The 16,101-nt window shown below is 28.0% G+C and overlaps 1 protein-coding gene across 3 annotated transcripts; it reads right to left on the bottom strand.

Moving 5' to 3' along the window:
* Nucleotides 1–4,010: 4,010 nt before the first annotated feature.
* LOC132922254 (ras-related and estrogen-regulated growth inhibitor) lies at nucleotides 4,011–16,101 on the bottom strand. 3 transcript variants are annotated; one of them, XM_060985669.1, is made up of 7 exons: nucleotides 14,744–15,009; nucleotides 13,823–14,660; nucleotides 12,128–12,267; nucleotides 11,899–12,045; nucleotides 7,620–7,772; nucleotides 7,422–7,545; nucleotides 4,011–4,357 (listed from the first exon to the last, which is right to left on the bottom strand). In XM_060985669.1, exons 3-7 carry the CDS (start codon nucleotides 12,203–12,205, stop codon nucleotides 4,182–4,184), a joined length of 678 nt encoding a protein of 225 aa, XP_060841652.1. In that variant the 5' UTR covers nucleotides 12,206–12,267; nucleotides 13,823–14,660; nucleotides 14,744–15,009; the 3' UTR covers nucleotides 4,011–4,181. The 3 variants fall into 3 exon arrangements, with proteins under 3 accessions (XP_060841652.1, XP_060841653.1, XP_060841651.1); XM_060985670.1 differs by lacking the exons at nucleotides 13,823–14,660; nucleotides 14,744–15,009 and adding an exon at nucleotides 15,713–16,101; XM_060985668.1 differs by lacking the exons at nucleotides 13,823–14,660; nucleotides 14,744–15,009 and adding an exon at nucleotides 12,519–13,756.

Raw genomic sequence — 16,101 nt, 5'->3', positions numbered from 1 at the left:
TGTATATATGAACATATTGTTTTTGGTTTCTTACCTCTCATATGTCTTATAGAAATATTTAGGTACTCGTATATTACGCATTACGCCTATATAACATATGGATTTATAGTATAACTAAATTTGCCATCTTATCGGTTTTATTAAATCCTTCTACCAAGCAATTTTCACAAGGGAGTTACCTATGTGTAATTTGGGTCTCACTAAAAATTGACTAAACAGCGAAAACATGAACAATAGGTTACCTATTTGCTATGTATAGGTATACAGTATGAACAGAATGATTCACTAAGTATGATCAATCCCTTTTATTTTTTAATAATAAATTTATTAAAATTAATTGTATTTTTAAGTATATAGGACATAGGTACTTATTATTTATTGAGAATATATTTTAAATAACCTACCCTACCTACCTAGTATGATTTTTAATACCGTTTAAGGAATATTCTGATGCGATTAATTTTTTTTCGACTGAAATCCACCCTTTTCGACGTTACATTTTTAAGTAGGTACATAACATAGACAGATGCGCCTCTAAAATGCATCAAAATTCGAATGAGTAGTTTTTCATTACTAAAGTTATGTGCTTATGTCTTAGGATAATAACTGAAGTAATAGAATAATAAAGTTTTTGCTATTAATATTATTTGAATAACTAAAAAATAATAAAACCATTAGAGAATGTATGTAAAGAAAATTTTACAAAAAAAAAAAAAATACTAATATAAATATTTGATGAACATTTTAAGTATGTATGCTATGTACAGTTATTTTTATTGAATTACTGTAAAAAAATATATTTTGTTAAAAAATTGTGTTAGTATATTACCATTTTTTTTTAGTTTTTATGATTATCGAGAAGTGTATGGTAAACTTTTGACCTAAGTACCAACTTGATCTAATTTCTATAAGAAACCATACTAAATATAGCCAATATAGGTATATTATCGAACATCGAAATAAAAAAAAACTATTTATATAGGTAGGTAATATTTGATTGTACATTTGTACACTCATTTATTTTTGACAATAGGTACCTATATTTTGTACTTGAATGTGATTTTGGCTACCTATTTAGTTATTTAGTATAATATATTAAGAAAAATGTAAAGTGGCCACTGGCCAAGCATCAATGTATCATTATACATTCGGAACTAATCGAAAGAAACTAAATATTGACAGCATCGAATACTTCCTTCGCGGCTTCATCAATCCCCTATGGTCAGATACAACGTACATAATATATAACATATGTCGTATTATCGTCTACTGTGTAAGAATATTTTACTATAAATAGAATGATTTACCAAGTATACCTTCTTACTTCTCCCCATTTTCTTCTTTAATTATGCAGTTATTTAAAATCTAATTTTTAGAATTTCCAAATACCTACCTATTTAAAAATCATATTTTCAAGTTCTTTAAATTTTTACTGGATACAATAAAGTGTTTTAAGGAGACACAAACTTTTTAATTTCAAATAAGAACCCTTTTCTACTGTACATTTTTAGCGCGAATAATTTTTCTAGAAAATAATCTGTTGACTGATTAAAATTCGAAAATGTAAGGTATGGAAATAGGAAATAGCTTGAAAGTTTTAGTAATTTGTTATAACTTATAATCTATGTTCCAAGTATAATAAAGACTAGGTATTACATTTATTTTATATTTTTGTAAAACCATTTTTAAAAACTTTAATAGTTTATAGTTATAATCATTTTAATAATTGAAAAACTACTTGTTTGAATTTAGAATTAGTTACATCAGAATTTTCAAAATAAATATCTATAATAATATTAAAGTAAAAGAGGGTTCTCATCTGAAAAACATAGGTTTTTATTACCACAGGGCACTCTTTAAGTAGTAGAAAACTCTAAAATACGATATATAAATATATTTAAAAATTCAAAAAAATCAAAATATTGATTAGATACTTCAATAATGAAAAAAAAAGAGGAAAGGAATAAGTACCTATATAATGTTTATATTCAAAACTATAAATTACACACTGTACACCTAATAATAATATAAAAAGGAATGTATCTAAAATATGTTCACGTATGCGTCGTGTTCGTATATATACTACGATGCCGCATACCTGCATGAGTATAATATATTATTTATTATAATATGCACCATTCATACATGTTATAAGTAGTAAACATCGTTTCCTGTATGACTGTATGTATAATTCCGCACAATTATGTTAGAAATTTACCACCGCCCGGCATTATAGTATAGCTATAGTATTGCAAGTATTAAACCTATCTTATAGGTAAATAGGTTTTAGTTATGTCTAAATCATCAGTTCCGTACAGTTATTATATAATAAGCATGTCCGCATGTTTGTGGAGGAAATTGTTTACTATTTATGTCTACCTACATGTGTATATATATTATTATAATATAGGCTGTCAGCAATCAACGCGGAAGGTGATTTTTTTAACCGAAGGCATTCGAATTGATGGAGCGATTTTTGTTTTTGAAAAAATTAATAATTTGATATTTGAAGTGGGTAGGAGGTACCTATCTAGCTATTTCATAGCACTATAATGCTAGACTTTAGAGGGGAGACTTAATTAAGGCCATTATAATATACGATGGTATATAATAGTATATAATAATTATAATAATGTGTAAAAATTAATTAATATAGCAGAAGTATTATAAGGCACCATGCACATACCAAAAATTGGAAATAATTAATAAGAATTAAGAGATTATAAAAAATAGCAAATGATTGAAAAAACGTAACGAAACAAAACAAAATGATATTTTGAAAAATTTCTTTCAAATTTTGATGTTTTCTTTTATCATTACAATGATTTAAACCGAAATATCCTTTTACAATTTAGTGAAAGTTTCTCTGAAATTAGTGCCTGATTTTTCGATTCGTACCTATGGTGATTTCTGTTATAAAAATTGAAATTAGCAGTAAGTATAGCATTACTACAAGTTATTTTTTTTATTGAAAAATCTTTAAATGGTTCTTGGACGTTTTGAATTAACTTTGTATAATTTTCATTAAATGTATTGACTTAATATTATTTGTTCTATTTTATTATTAACTCTTACCATAACAGAAAGCTACACCGAGCTAAATAAAAAAAAACATATATAATTAATTTTGTAAATCAGAGCAAAATAAAAATAAATTGAATTTACCTATTATTTTTTTTTTAAACGTTATTTGTATGCATTTATACAGAAATATACAGCTCACAGTCATTTTCAATTAAACGTGATAAAAAAATTACCCATAGATTCAACACATTACGAAATGTTGAGTGTTTTAATGAAAGTTATTCTATAGATAAATTGAACAATATGCATTTATTGCATTTGCATAAAAATCTGGGCCTTCGTCATAACATATATCAATATTAAGTAGTTATACCATATGAGAATAAGCAGTTCTTCGAGCATTGTTAATACGTACCTAATCGCTAATCTTATTGTTATCTTTCATTCTTTCCTATAGGTATTAATTATTATGGTCAATGGCGATGAAGTCATCGAGAATCAACATAATATTATAAAGCCTTATACTATCTTCGTAGTCTGATATAATATTTTAATTCTTATAACGAATAAGAATTATCAAAATCTAAAACTTTAAATGTTTTGTCGTGCAAAACGAATGGGTTCGATACATTTATTGGTCAAAGATCGATATTAACGTAAAATAATTACCCCGCCTTAGATTATCTATAAGCAAGTGCGTGTGCTGTGTATGTATATTATATAGATCAACTGTAATCTCGTCTTAACGTTATAATAACACTCATGCGCGTGGTCGGCGTGTTGTAGTTATTAGTTAATTTTGTGTAGGAATTCGATTTGTTGTCTACACGTGTATATACGAGTCAATAAAATCGTTCATTTTTTTCGACAACACGTGATCGTTATAATATACATTAATCATACATAAGTACATAAGTTATGTAATGATATATTATAATTATAACTATATATACGTGTATTAACGCATAATTATACACGATACATCGTTGCAGGTGTCATATCATATATATTTTATTGTACATCAGGGCAATATTATCGATGCCACTCGCGAATTCGCGACATATATTATATATATATATGTATAATACCTATAGCTTAATATAAAATACGTTGTAGTATTACGTGCGTGTTGTTTATACGCGCGACGGCGTTGACTCTCATTTCTTCAAGTAGCAGCAAATACTTCCTCTTGCCGACAGCGTGGGCCGGTACCGGTAACCCGTCGCGCTTGACCGGATGTGTCCCTCCGTCGAAGCCCTGGCCCGGAACTCCGGAGTGTCTTCTGTCCGATTTGACGAACTGCACGCGCTATCGCCGAACACTAGCGGCCAACCTGCGTTGTTTTAACGATATATCGATAAATACATCATATAATATAATAAATAATAATATATATATATAACATGTTTGTGTTGCAATGTATTGTGATTGTTAAAAATGGCAGTGGCGCAAATGTTCAAAGTTCTATGTGGAGGGTGTTTCAGCCTCTTAATATTTTTTATAAGAGTAATTTAATAGACAAAGCTAGAAACTTAAAGAAGGAATTCGAGAAAAATCTACAAATATATAGTGCCTATATTATAGGTCGTTGTTTATATTATATTGTTTGAGGGGGCTTGTTGAGTTTTTGGAGGAGAGGGATAAATCTACCCGACTTTCCCTATTTGTGCCACATAATTATGATAACAGTATGCACTATCCGTGTTGACTCGTATCTGATTAAAAGAATCTCGGTATACCACAATGCAGATTGGTTAAAGCTTAAAGTCAAGGGTTAACCATGTTGATATTCTCAAAATAGTTGCATATAAAGAGAGTGAGCTACTGGCCACGAACCGCACGCTCTGAATAGTTCTAAGTTTACCTCGACTGTCTACAGGAATTCACAGGATACTTAAATGCTCGGTAGATTTAACGGTATATAACTAAACAATTTCCATTTTTACACTTAAGCGAATACTACATCATAATGGTCTTCGCGAAAAATCTAAAAAGCAATAACTATATAATTAATATAACAGTACATATTTATGCACCTAATCCTCACCCTCTCCCCCTATTAACCACCGCAAATACGTATAACCAATTATATAGGAACCTACTATTATTAGATAATGTGTTTTTTTAAATTTTTTAACGAGGACTATTAAAAATCTGAGAAAATGACTTGTTATTAATATATTATAATGTGTAGGTACACCGATTTATCATGTATGAGTGTATGACTAATGTCTGTAAAGTCTAAATAACTGATTGTTTACGACACGAATTTATACACACGCAGTTAATGTATCTGTTAGTGTGTTTTGTATCTATATTATTTTTTTTATTCTTTCGCAAATTAATAATTAAATCGTATACATCTATTATTGAAATGAAGATGGTATATTATAATGACGATATAACTTATGTGTAGGCGTGTAGGCTAGGTTTTTACATGGCGTATGCGTTTAAATGCGATGACCATGATTTAACCGTAATGTACATACCTATTTAATACAATACCTAACTTATAAGTGGTTGAAAAACAAAATATAAGAACTTAATATATTATTATTATTATGAACTTGCATAATTTTTTTCCAATTTTTTTCTCGGGATCAGTATAGATGATTTATTTGCCACTGCTAGTAAGGCTACCAAAATTTAGTTGCTAAAATAATTAATAATTCGCATCATAACACAACCGGGCCACTATATAAATATATACCTACGTAGTTTATTATAAACATTGAAGCGTATGACGATAATATTACGAAACATTAGATTTTATAGTAGATTTAATTTATTGCCCATATAAAATATTTTAAACTATCAACTATAGAAATTAATATTCAAGTTTAACGAAAAATAGTTACATAATATGATGCTCACTGCTTAGAATTTTCAGATAAATAATATAATACTATTATAATAAATGTAACATTAAATATTAATCAGAATCCCTATAATATTATTATCTATTTAACTACGCATTTTATACGCATTATAATTACAAATATTGTATTTATTACCTGCTTTAATAACAAAATTAACTTTCATCAGTTTAATATATATATACATAGTTTATAGTATGATCACGATTTAAGGTATAACACTAAATATTTCAGCTGGATGACCTTCAATTTTCGTATAATAAGTTTTTCGTATTGCACACAGCATTTAATATTCTACTTATTTTTGAAATTTTTTTCAGGCATGCTTAGTGAAATGAATCACTCTTTTTTTGAGTTCAAACATAAATCACATTATTTTTTTATTTAAACATATTTGACTTATAAGCTTTTTAATTAATTTCGTATACGCCAAAAAAAATTGTTTGTAATAAAAAAATAAAAATAAATAATAAATACCTACTGCGAATAATAAAATGTAATGTTTTGCTTATTATAATTCGTATTTTTAATTTTTTTTTTTTATTACAAATAATTTAGTCACATACAAAGTATCAAATTTAATTAAAAAGTTTATTAGTTAATTTTGTTTTAAAAAATTTTATGTTTTAAGTTTGAACTTAAGAAGGAAGAATACGATTAAAAACAATGTATTTCTCTACACATGATTGGAGAGAGTTTCAAAAATAAATATATATTTATATTATTTATATAATATTAAATGCTGTATGCAGTACATAAAACCCAAGTTAACCTCTGAGTAATTTTGTATGATTTGTACTAATTCGTATAATTTTTAATACATTCTTAACCACTCAATTTTTAAGATAGAAAAAACTTTATAAGTCAAAGATTTAAAAAAAAGTAATGTAAATCAAAAAGAGGGTAGAGGATGGCAAATTTTTCTAACGTCACGTGCTAAAAATTACCCGGTTTTTAAATTTTTTTTCTGTATGCCATAAAATAAATATAAATATAAAAAAAATACGAAATACGTATTATTTTAAATATATTTTTTTTATTAAGTAAAAAAATAAGAAAAAAAATAACATTACAACATCTAATTTTAGGCACGTATGCTAAGGATTTACCACCCCTGATCTATCCAATTCTAATAGACTAATAGCTATACCTATATTATAATATACCTACAGTTTTTACATAAAATATTTATTATACCTATTCATAAACAATAAAAATTCTCTTTTTTCTTTTGTTTCCTTTTATGTTACTCATTTCCCCATTAACTACATGTGTAATGACTCCGTTGGGTGGTTAATCGGTTAATGTCTTGCGTTTATTATAGGAACCATATTTTTTTAATATTTGTATTTCTGACACTTAGTAGTTAATATAGATATAAGATTTTTTTGTATTTGTTATTTGTACAATTTCTTAAATTGTAATTATGAAATTTAAATTTGTAAATTTTATTTGTGTAATTAAGGGAAAAATTACTTTTTATACCTATATGTATTAAATAAATTGATAAAATGTAAATACTTATAAATCTAGAAGCCGAATTGAAGAGTGCTTCTGCACCGTGATCAGAAGAAGAACGTTTAAGTTTTGGATTTTTAGACATTGATTTCCAGCATGTGAACGCTTCTTTAAATACCGCATATGCCTATAATATATATAAATCAAAATAAGAATGTTTATAATCATATCATTTTAAAACTATGTAAAAATTTCACAGACCTGATCGACATCTTCTCGCACTGAAATTTCATGAAAAGCTACGCACCCAAGTTCCTGGCAACGTTTCCGACCTTCAGCATACGTTACCATTCTATCATACTGTTGGTCCACTTTGTTACCGACTAGTATCACTGGCACGTCAAATGGATGATCCTTGAGATCAGGTCCGTTATTAGATTATCAATAAATATTATTGTTTACTGTATTACGTTTACGTGAGTACATACATGAAGTAATCCAGTTCTTTTGCAGTAAATATACATATTTGCATTTCATATTATTTGAGACAATATTATTACAATAAGGTAGACAGTATTTCAAAATATTATAGCAATTAAAATTGCATACTTTGTGAGTTGTACATAAATAATTAGTTAATACATATTTGTGATAAGTGTATTTAATTATATTGTATCATATCAATTTTAAAATGTATAAACATATTAAGGGATGTGTTCGTGAAAATGCATAGTTTCAGAGTTTATTTTGCTTTTAGTTTTGTTAGAATTATTTATTTTAGGATTAGGGTCTTAGAGGAATAAAGAGGAGACTGCCTTTGTTACTTTTTGTAATAAAAAATTGTTTAGTTGCTTATGTGCTTATGTTATTATGTTAAATTGGATTATTATTATTTTATACCCATACCTATGTCCTATATCGAATATTATATTGTGGGTTTTTATAACTTATGATAAGGACTTGTCCCGTCAATTAAAGTAAATTAATGTATGCGATTTGTTTTTGACAAAAATAAAAGTTTATTATAATTATATACGACATAACTATTTGTTTTTGGCAAAAAAAATTCGTTCAATCTACCGTATTTTCTATAAAAAAAAATAAATTACTATTTGCAATATAATTATATAGGTACTATGAAATATTCTTCGATATATATAGGATACGGGGCTGTTTACACCCGGAATTGTTTTTCGTAATTTTAAATAATAATTTATCATTAAATTAGAATGTAATAGGTACATTAATTACAGCTATCTAATCAATAACAAAAATACTTATATTCAAGACCGACTGTATAATAAAGATGTATCCTATTTTTTTATTATTATTTATATTATGATAAAAACAAAAGTTTAAGAAAATGTCAAAGTTATTACATTTTTTAGCTATATTTATATATATATTTTATTAAAATAGTTTTTTTTACAATCTAAGTTAAATAATTTAATAAGTAAATTTGATGAAAAGAGAAAAAAATAATGAAATGAGGAAAACATGAGTGAAGAAAATATCCATTGATATTAATTTATAAATATAATATATATATACATAAGTATAATAATAACATTAATAAATAATCTAAAATCTATTTTATAAATTTGAGTATGAATATTAACTAAGTTAAAAGATCTTTGGACCATTTTCTTTTCAGTCGAGGGTTGTATTGTGTAGGTATAGAGAAAATGCATTTTATATGAGTGGATTTAAATGATTATATAGTTTATTATGGAATCATATTTTGTTGAATTTAGATGCTAGAATGAGATAGCTAATAGTTATAGTGCTATATTATATTAAAAATATTCAAATTTATTAAAAAAATAAAATAAATAAAAATTCAACGAAAATAATTCTCTATAGGTAAGTATTAATGTGGTATGTAACCATAGGAAGTAATTTTAGTAATTGTATTAATTAATATCGTAATGGGTACCTAGAGCTTAAGGCCAGCCATAGGGAGTAATTTATTCAGTAATAATGCAATATTACACACCAAAATAACAGACATAAATAATATGTGATAAATGCTTTAGTTAATACTTCTAGGCTATTATAGTATAACTATACAAAATATAGTAGATGTACGAAATTGTACTACTAAATTAATATAATTATATTCATATAATTAAAATAAATAATGATAAATGGAACGGAATAATATACACATCACACATGAATGATAAATGTATCATGTGTCCGAATCTTAAGACCACAAATTATAAAAAATAATATTTTAATATAATGTCTAGGTGTCTATTATAAAAAATATATATTGATGATTTCCAAAACTATTATGAGTATTACGACGCTACGATGGACGGATTTACTCAATAAGAATACAAAGTATGGTACAAATAAGAAACCTTTAAAAATTAAAATTTGCACTCACGTATAAATATTATTGTAGGATATATGAGAATATCTAAATTCATAAATAAAATATCTAATTAAAACAAATATTAGGCAAACCAGTTTTTGTAAGGAAAAGGAAAATATTTGGTCACTGAAGTGAAAAATCCAAAATATATATATACACTACACTTATATGATATAAAGATTAAAGAAACCTTAGAGTATAATAATTTATGATAAACTGTCGGTTACGGGTATACTCACTAAAAAGCAGTATACAATTACTAACATATGGGAATTTATAGGTAATGTGATTATAATGATTAAGTGCAAATAATAACAATGTTTATATATTTTATGCCAGTTTGTATAATTACCTAAATGGCTAAATGTATAGTATTGTCTTGTAAGTGTTAAAAAACCACCAGAAATAATTATAGTAAAAATGGTTTTAATTAGTCAACAATGACTTTTATATAATATACTAGTTATTCATCAGTAGGTATATAGTTAACAATAAATTAATAACGATAGGTAACAACCAGCTATCAATCTCTTTTACCAACAGTACTTTTTGTAAATAATATAGTAGGTGGTTATTATCATCATCTTGATTGCTTGCAATTTTATCTATGTTCCGATAGTTCGATAGTACATACGTGGTTACATAATACCTATTATAAATTATTATTATAATAATAGGTATAGCGTATTATTTATAATAATATAATTAAAGTATATCATAATATTAATGTGATCGTTCGTACAATAACATACCGAGAACACCCATTTTCAACCTTAAAGTCCTAGTTGACTCTGACTTGGTTCCCATTAAAAAAATATATATTTTATTGAGGTGAGCTGAAATGGTTTTCGCTTCTATTCAGTTCGCTACCAAACCAATATTAATAAAAATAATTCAAATTTTCCATCCATATTAAGTAATTATTTGTAATATAAAATCATGTTAGGACATTGTATGATGAACAACTACGTTAACGGTATATTATATTACACGATTAAAATATTTGATAAAAGTTCGCATCAAATAATCGTTTTAACAATTTTAAATCCATTTTATTAATTATATTTTAATTTTTAATTAAAATTACCTCCAAGTAGACAGTTATATTAAAATGTTGAGGGAGATTTTCGGATTTGAACATTTCACTGCGAAAGCGGAAACCATCTAAACTAGTAGTGGGATACATCATAAATTTAAAAGGGAAATATTTCGGCTCATCTTAAAAAAATAACTTTTTCAAACCGAAACCTATTAAGCCAAATTTTCAGTTATAGTAAAAGTTGGTAAGCACCAACAATCTATTTCACATTTGTGACGGAAAATATAAAAAGTTTAATTTTATTGAAAAATATTATTGTTTAAAAACTTCAAATTATGTAAAAATGTAGTATTACGTTTAAAAAATCATCCCGACACATATTTATAATACGTAATTCAGGTATTCGGTATTTGTATAAATATATTTATTCGTACTATCTACTATACTACTATACGTTTGAATGTATATTCACGCAAAATCATATTGTATTTTTATAATATTATTATATTTTTAGAACAATATTGTATTCCGAAATGCTGGAATTTTATAAATTCGTACCCAGCTCATTCTCCAAAATTTTAAATTATACTTAATTTGTGAATTGAATTTATTCATATTGCACCTCTTAAAAACTATAATAAATAAAATACTAATTAGATCGCTTTAACATTTATATTTTTGTAAACATATCTTTTTTGTTGAGATTAATATTAGTCGAAAGTCATCTCGTTTCGTGTATCTGCTGTACGTATTTGGTATTAGAATATTATCGAAAATTGGTAGGTACTTAGTACCTAGATAGATATTTAATTATATTATACATTGATGTGGGTCAATTAAATGCAACATATTCTTACATTAATATATACTATATTACGTAGTGATAATCCTGTACCTAAGATTTTTATTTTTATGCTTTCGTATATACTGTATATAGGTATATAATATCTACCAATATTTTATTCTATATAGTTTGGTCATCCGTGTCAATAAATAATTACGTTATACGTCATAATGTTATATATCACGTATTCGTGTATACTGCGTATAAAAAATAGCTGTTATTATGTATTATATTATAGTATCAGTGGTGGCTTAAATGGTTTTCGCCTAATTCTTACTTTAGTGGAGAGGCGACGTTTCTTTTTGTTGTAGTTAATCAAAAACTTGAGCCTACTGCAATCGTCGAACGAACATTTGTCCGTAATGGAGTATACCAATATGAACACGTCGGCCCAACGCATGTTCATTTCCAAGTTGCACGATTTCTAATACAATCGACAGGCGTCATCAATTGGCAAGCTTATAAAAAACGAAAAGATTTTAGAAAAACGACGGGCGTTTTCTTACGTCTTGTACGTATCCAGCGGTGTCTAATATTTCAAAGTTGACCGTTTCCGATTCCATGCACACTTGGTACGTGTACATTTTTTCTAGATTGGGGTCGTAGTCACCGATGAATTTTTTCGTCACGAACCTCACTAATAGCGCTGCAATACACATAAAATATTATAATATACGAGACGGTAAAAAAGGTGTATACACATTCTATCCACATAATATATCTGTATACAATATAGGTAGGTATATGTATATGAGTCAGAAAATGCGTATCCTTGTAGAACATATTATATATTTATAAATCTCTTTTTTAATATACAATTATAAAATGACGACCAAACGGTCTAAACGGTTGTATAAAAAAATGGTCACAATAGGAATTAATTATTATGTGTTTTACCAGTTTTCCCCACGCCGGGCTGTCCCATTATCATTACTCTAATCGGTTTTTGTTTGGGTATAAGCCCAATCTTATTGTACAGCGTCGATGTCATGGCAAACGGCGGCTGGACAACACGTCGGGATTTTTTTGCTGTAATAAAACAGAAAAAAAAAAAACAAACGGGGAAATGCAAAATACTAGTGAAGTTCACGGACAACCCCTTTGGTTGTGAATATTTTATGGCGACAAGTGGATAAAATAAATAACGAGAATCAGAAGGAAAAAAAAAACAAAGAAATAATAAAAGAGTTAAAACATATTATAAAATAATACAATTTTAACGTCGCGGACCTTGATCTTCAATAATAACGACCTTGTTCGGCGCGATAGCGTTGGGCCGGATGAGTTTATATTATAATGTAACGCGCGTGTAACTATATGTATATGCTATGTGAAAATTATATATTATGTATTTCACCGACGGTCGTGACAAAAAACACTTTAATAATGGCGATATTATCGTGTACCATAAATCATATACACGGTCCGGTCGCGAATAATAATTATTACGATTTCGGCGTATAGCGTGTGTGCACGACGGCGGTATCGCGGAAGAACGTCGACCTACCGTCTGTATATTATCACGCGAATATTCTATTAAGTTAAAACGTATATATACGATTATCTACATTGTTATTATTACGTCGGAAGGTAAAAACGTTTTATTTTTCACTCGCGGACCGACCACCCCAATAATATTATATTGTACGGTATATATGGCGAACCGTATTATATATACGAACACCGACGGCGATCAATCCGTTCGGATTTGATTTCTACGGAAAACTACGCGCGACGTACGTAAAATATGTATCGAGTCCGCGCAGAAAACGTGTGCACTGCCGCCCCGGCGAGTATTATTATAATGTTAAAAAACATTATATTATTGTCGTGACACGAAAAAGTGATGTATACGCGCGCGTGTAAGGGGCGCCTGACGCGACTGCGGATACCCGACTATACTGCCGAGAGAGACTGCGGCGACGGCTAAGAGATACGCTATTATTATTACTATCGTCATCATCATCGTCGTCGTTATATATATTTTATATATTATAATACGTACGCGACACATCGGTGAAAATGTCGGAATAATGTCAGCGTAGTGGAGTGTGTGTGTAAATATGTTGTGTTTACCGCAAGCGTGGGGTCGGGTTATAATATACGATATATACCTATATACCTATATTATATAAACATATATTTATTATGATGTGTGTGTGTCTGTCGACCGTGTACAGGGACGTGTAAGTAATGCTTACGGACGTTTGCCGGGCACGCGATGGTATATTGCAGACGATAGTGTTGTTAAGCGCCATTTTCGGCGGGTCGTCAGGTGATCGTATTGCGATCGACACGACGTGTGCACTCACTCGCGGGTACATAATAATAATAATAATATAACATTATTATTATATACGCGCGTGGCGCACTCGCCGATATATATATATATATATACGTACACCACAACAAAATTATACAATTAATACATATTAATATATATATATAAAGAGTGTACCTATATGTATACGAGTACAGTATGGACGACCTCTGAGCGCAATTTCACATCGCCTTTATGCACAGGTACCTACACGGTGTCCGTCAGATTTACGAATATATTTAATATGCATACACGATTTACCTCCGTATTTCTCGTTATTAAATAATACGTGTGTATTTTTTTGCTCATTATCATATCCTATATACACTATATACCTATACCGTAACTAGTTGGTATAAAACAATATTACACTACATCGGAGAAAACATTTTCGACGTTATATTATATTATCCTCATAGGTAGACGCCTAATTTTATATAGAGAGGCAAATAATATTATATTTTATAAAATTGACCCATTTTTAAGTATATAAACGTAGGTATATATTCAACTTATATTTTAGTAATGGGGAGAAGCTCTTCCCGCCATTCTCTTTAAATTAGAGAAACAAATGTGCTTGACGGAGACCACGCTGAGTAACACGACCATAGGCCTACGCCGATGACTTAGCTATATAGTTGTTAAGAAGGTTGGTCTTAACGGCCGAAATCCACAAGAAGAAGACGACGATATTTAACATGCTGCAGCTAATAAAATGCCTGTTAAAAGTTAATATTATATTTGTAATTATAAAACACTCAAATATTTTAAAAGTAATAGATTGCGTATTACGATAACATACTAGGATTTTCCTTATTGCATTTTATTCTTCGGCGATGACGATACTGTTTTTCTTTTCGCATTGTCAGCCGGCGATAGCTGATGTGTAGCTGACATCAAAGAGAATTTAGCTTATGTATTTGCTCGACACGGATTGATGTTTTTATATTGCATCGTTATCAGAGTTTACTTAGTGACTTTTAAAAAAAAAATTTAGCTATTCATGTATACTGATTTATCAATAAGTATAGAATAACTATTATAGCTTTGAGTAACTTGTATGTATGAAGAATAGTCTTTGGGCGAATCATTAATATACCTAAATATAATAATAATATATACTATAATTATGGGTACGTATTACATACAATATTTAATAGGTTTGTATTTTCGTTTAATATTTAATTTATATATGTTTCTATACTATAAGTTGAATCTATACAATTTAGTTTATCAAAATTTTAGATACGATTTTCTAATTACAATATTAGATATATTGCGTTTATACTTTATACCTGTTTAAGGTGTAATAGTGTATAACATCGTTATTATTATCTACACGTTTTTACAATAATAATGTTGTCCGGTCGTTAAAATTGTTTTAAGAGTATAGAGTCATAGGTACGCATTATTCGAACATAAAAACATAAATACGTAAAACACCTTGGCAAACGAGTTACCTAGGCATAACTAATAATGCTGTTGTCAATACTAGGTATATTAATACGTAACGCATAATATTAATTTCAATAAATCACAAATATAATTGGTACACACTTCATTTGGACGAGTTTCTTGGAAAACCATCGTGAGAACTATAAGGAATAGAAGTTTGGACTATACTTTATTAGTATTACTATATAGCGAGGACAATCGGTAACTTGTACCATATAGGTACAATGTAAACACGGAGTATAAACACATAAAATTAAAGTCTACAGGTAGGAAAAATCTCAGAATTAAATACAAGAGTAAAAAAATTATTATTTACCTTATAAACAATTCTAACCACAGTATTTTTATTGTTTTAATCAAATTTGCATATTGATTCAAAAGTATATGGACTGTAATAAGATATTTAATTAACACTTTTTTTTTTTTTAAAAAAAAGAAACTTGTATGACGCTGCACTTTTCAAGCACGTGTAAACATCTGATAATTTGCGTGAACATTATGTTTGAAAATACTGTTGCAAAAAATAAGTAAATTAAAATTAAATAAATTAACAGTTTTTATTAACAGATTTATTAGGCGCCTATCACGTAATAACATGGCACATCTATGCGTCTGAGCCCTACGCGATATCGTTGTTTAACGATGAATTAATTTTTTTTCACTAAAAATAAAAAAATAATAAAATGGATAAAGTCCGCCGTCTAT

This window comes from Rhopalosiphum padi, chromosome 2, assembly GCF_020882245.1.
Source record: "Rhopalosiphum padi isolate XX-2018 chromosome 2, ASM2088224v1, whole genome shotgun sequence".
In the NCBI taxonomy this organism is placed as follows: domain Eukaryota; kingdom Metazoa; phylum Arthropoda; class Insecta; order Hemiptera; family Aphididae; genus Rhopalosiphum; species Rhopalosiphum padi.
Note: the sequence above shows the minus strand (reverse complement) of the source record. Positions and strands in the feature narration are given on the sequence as shown.

What these genes read in the sequence shown, in the direction of transcription:
- LOC132922254 (XM_060985668.1), bottom strand. Translation starts at nt 12,612, where the DNA reads ATGACATCGACGCTGTACAATAAGATTGGGCTTATACCCAAACAAAAA. An exon ending in AACGTCGCCTCTCCACTAAA is followed by an intron (nt 7,773 to 11,898) that starts GTAAGAATTAGG and finishes CCTGATCTCAAG; the next exon opens with GATCATCCATTTGACGTGCC. An exon ending in TTCGGCTTCTAGATTTATAA is followed by an intron (nt 4,358 to 7,421) that starts GTATTTACATTT and finishes AAAACAACGCAG; the next exon opens with GTTGGCCGCTAGTGTTCGGC.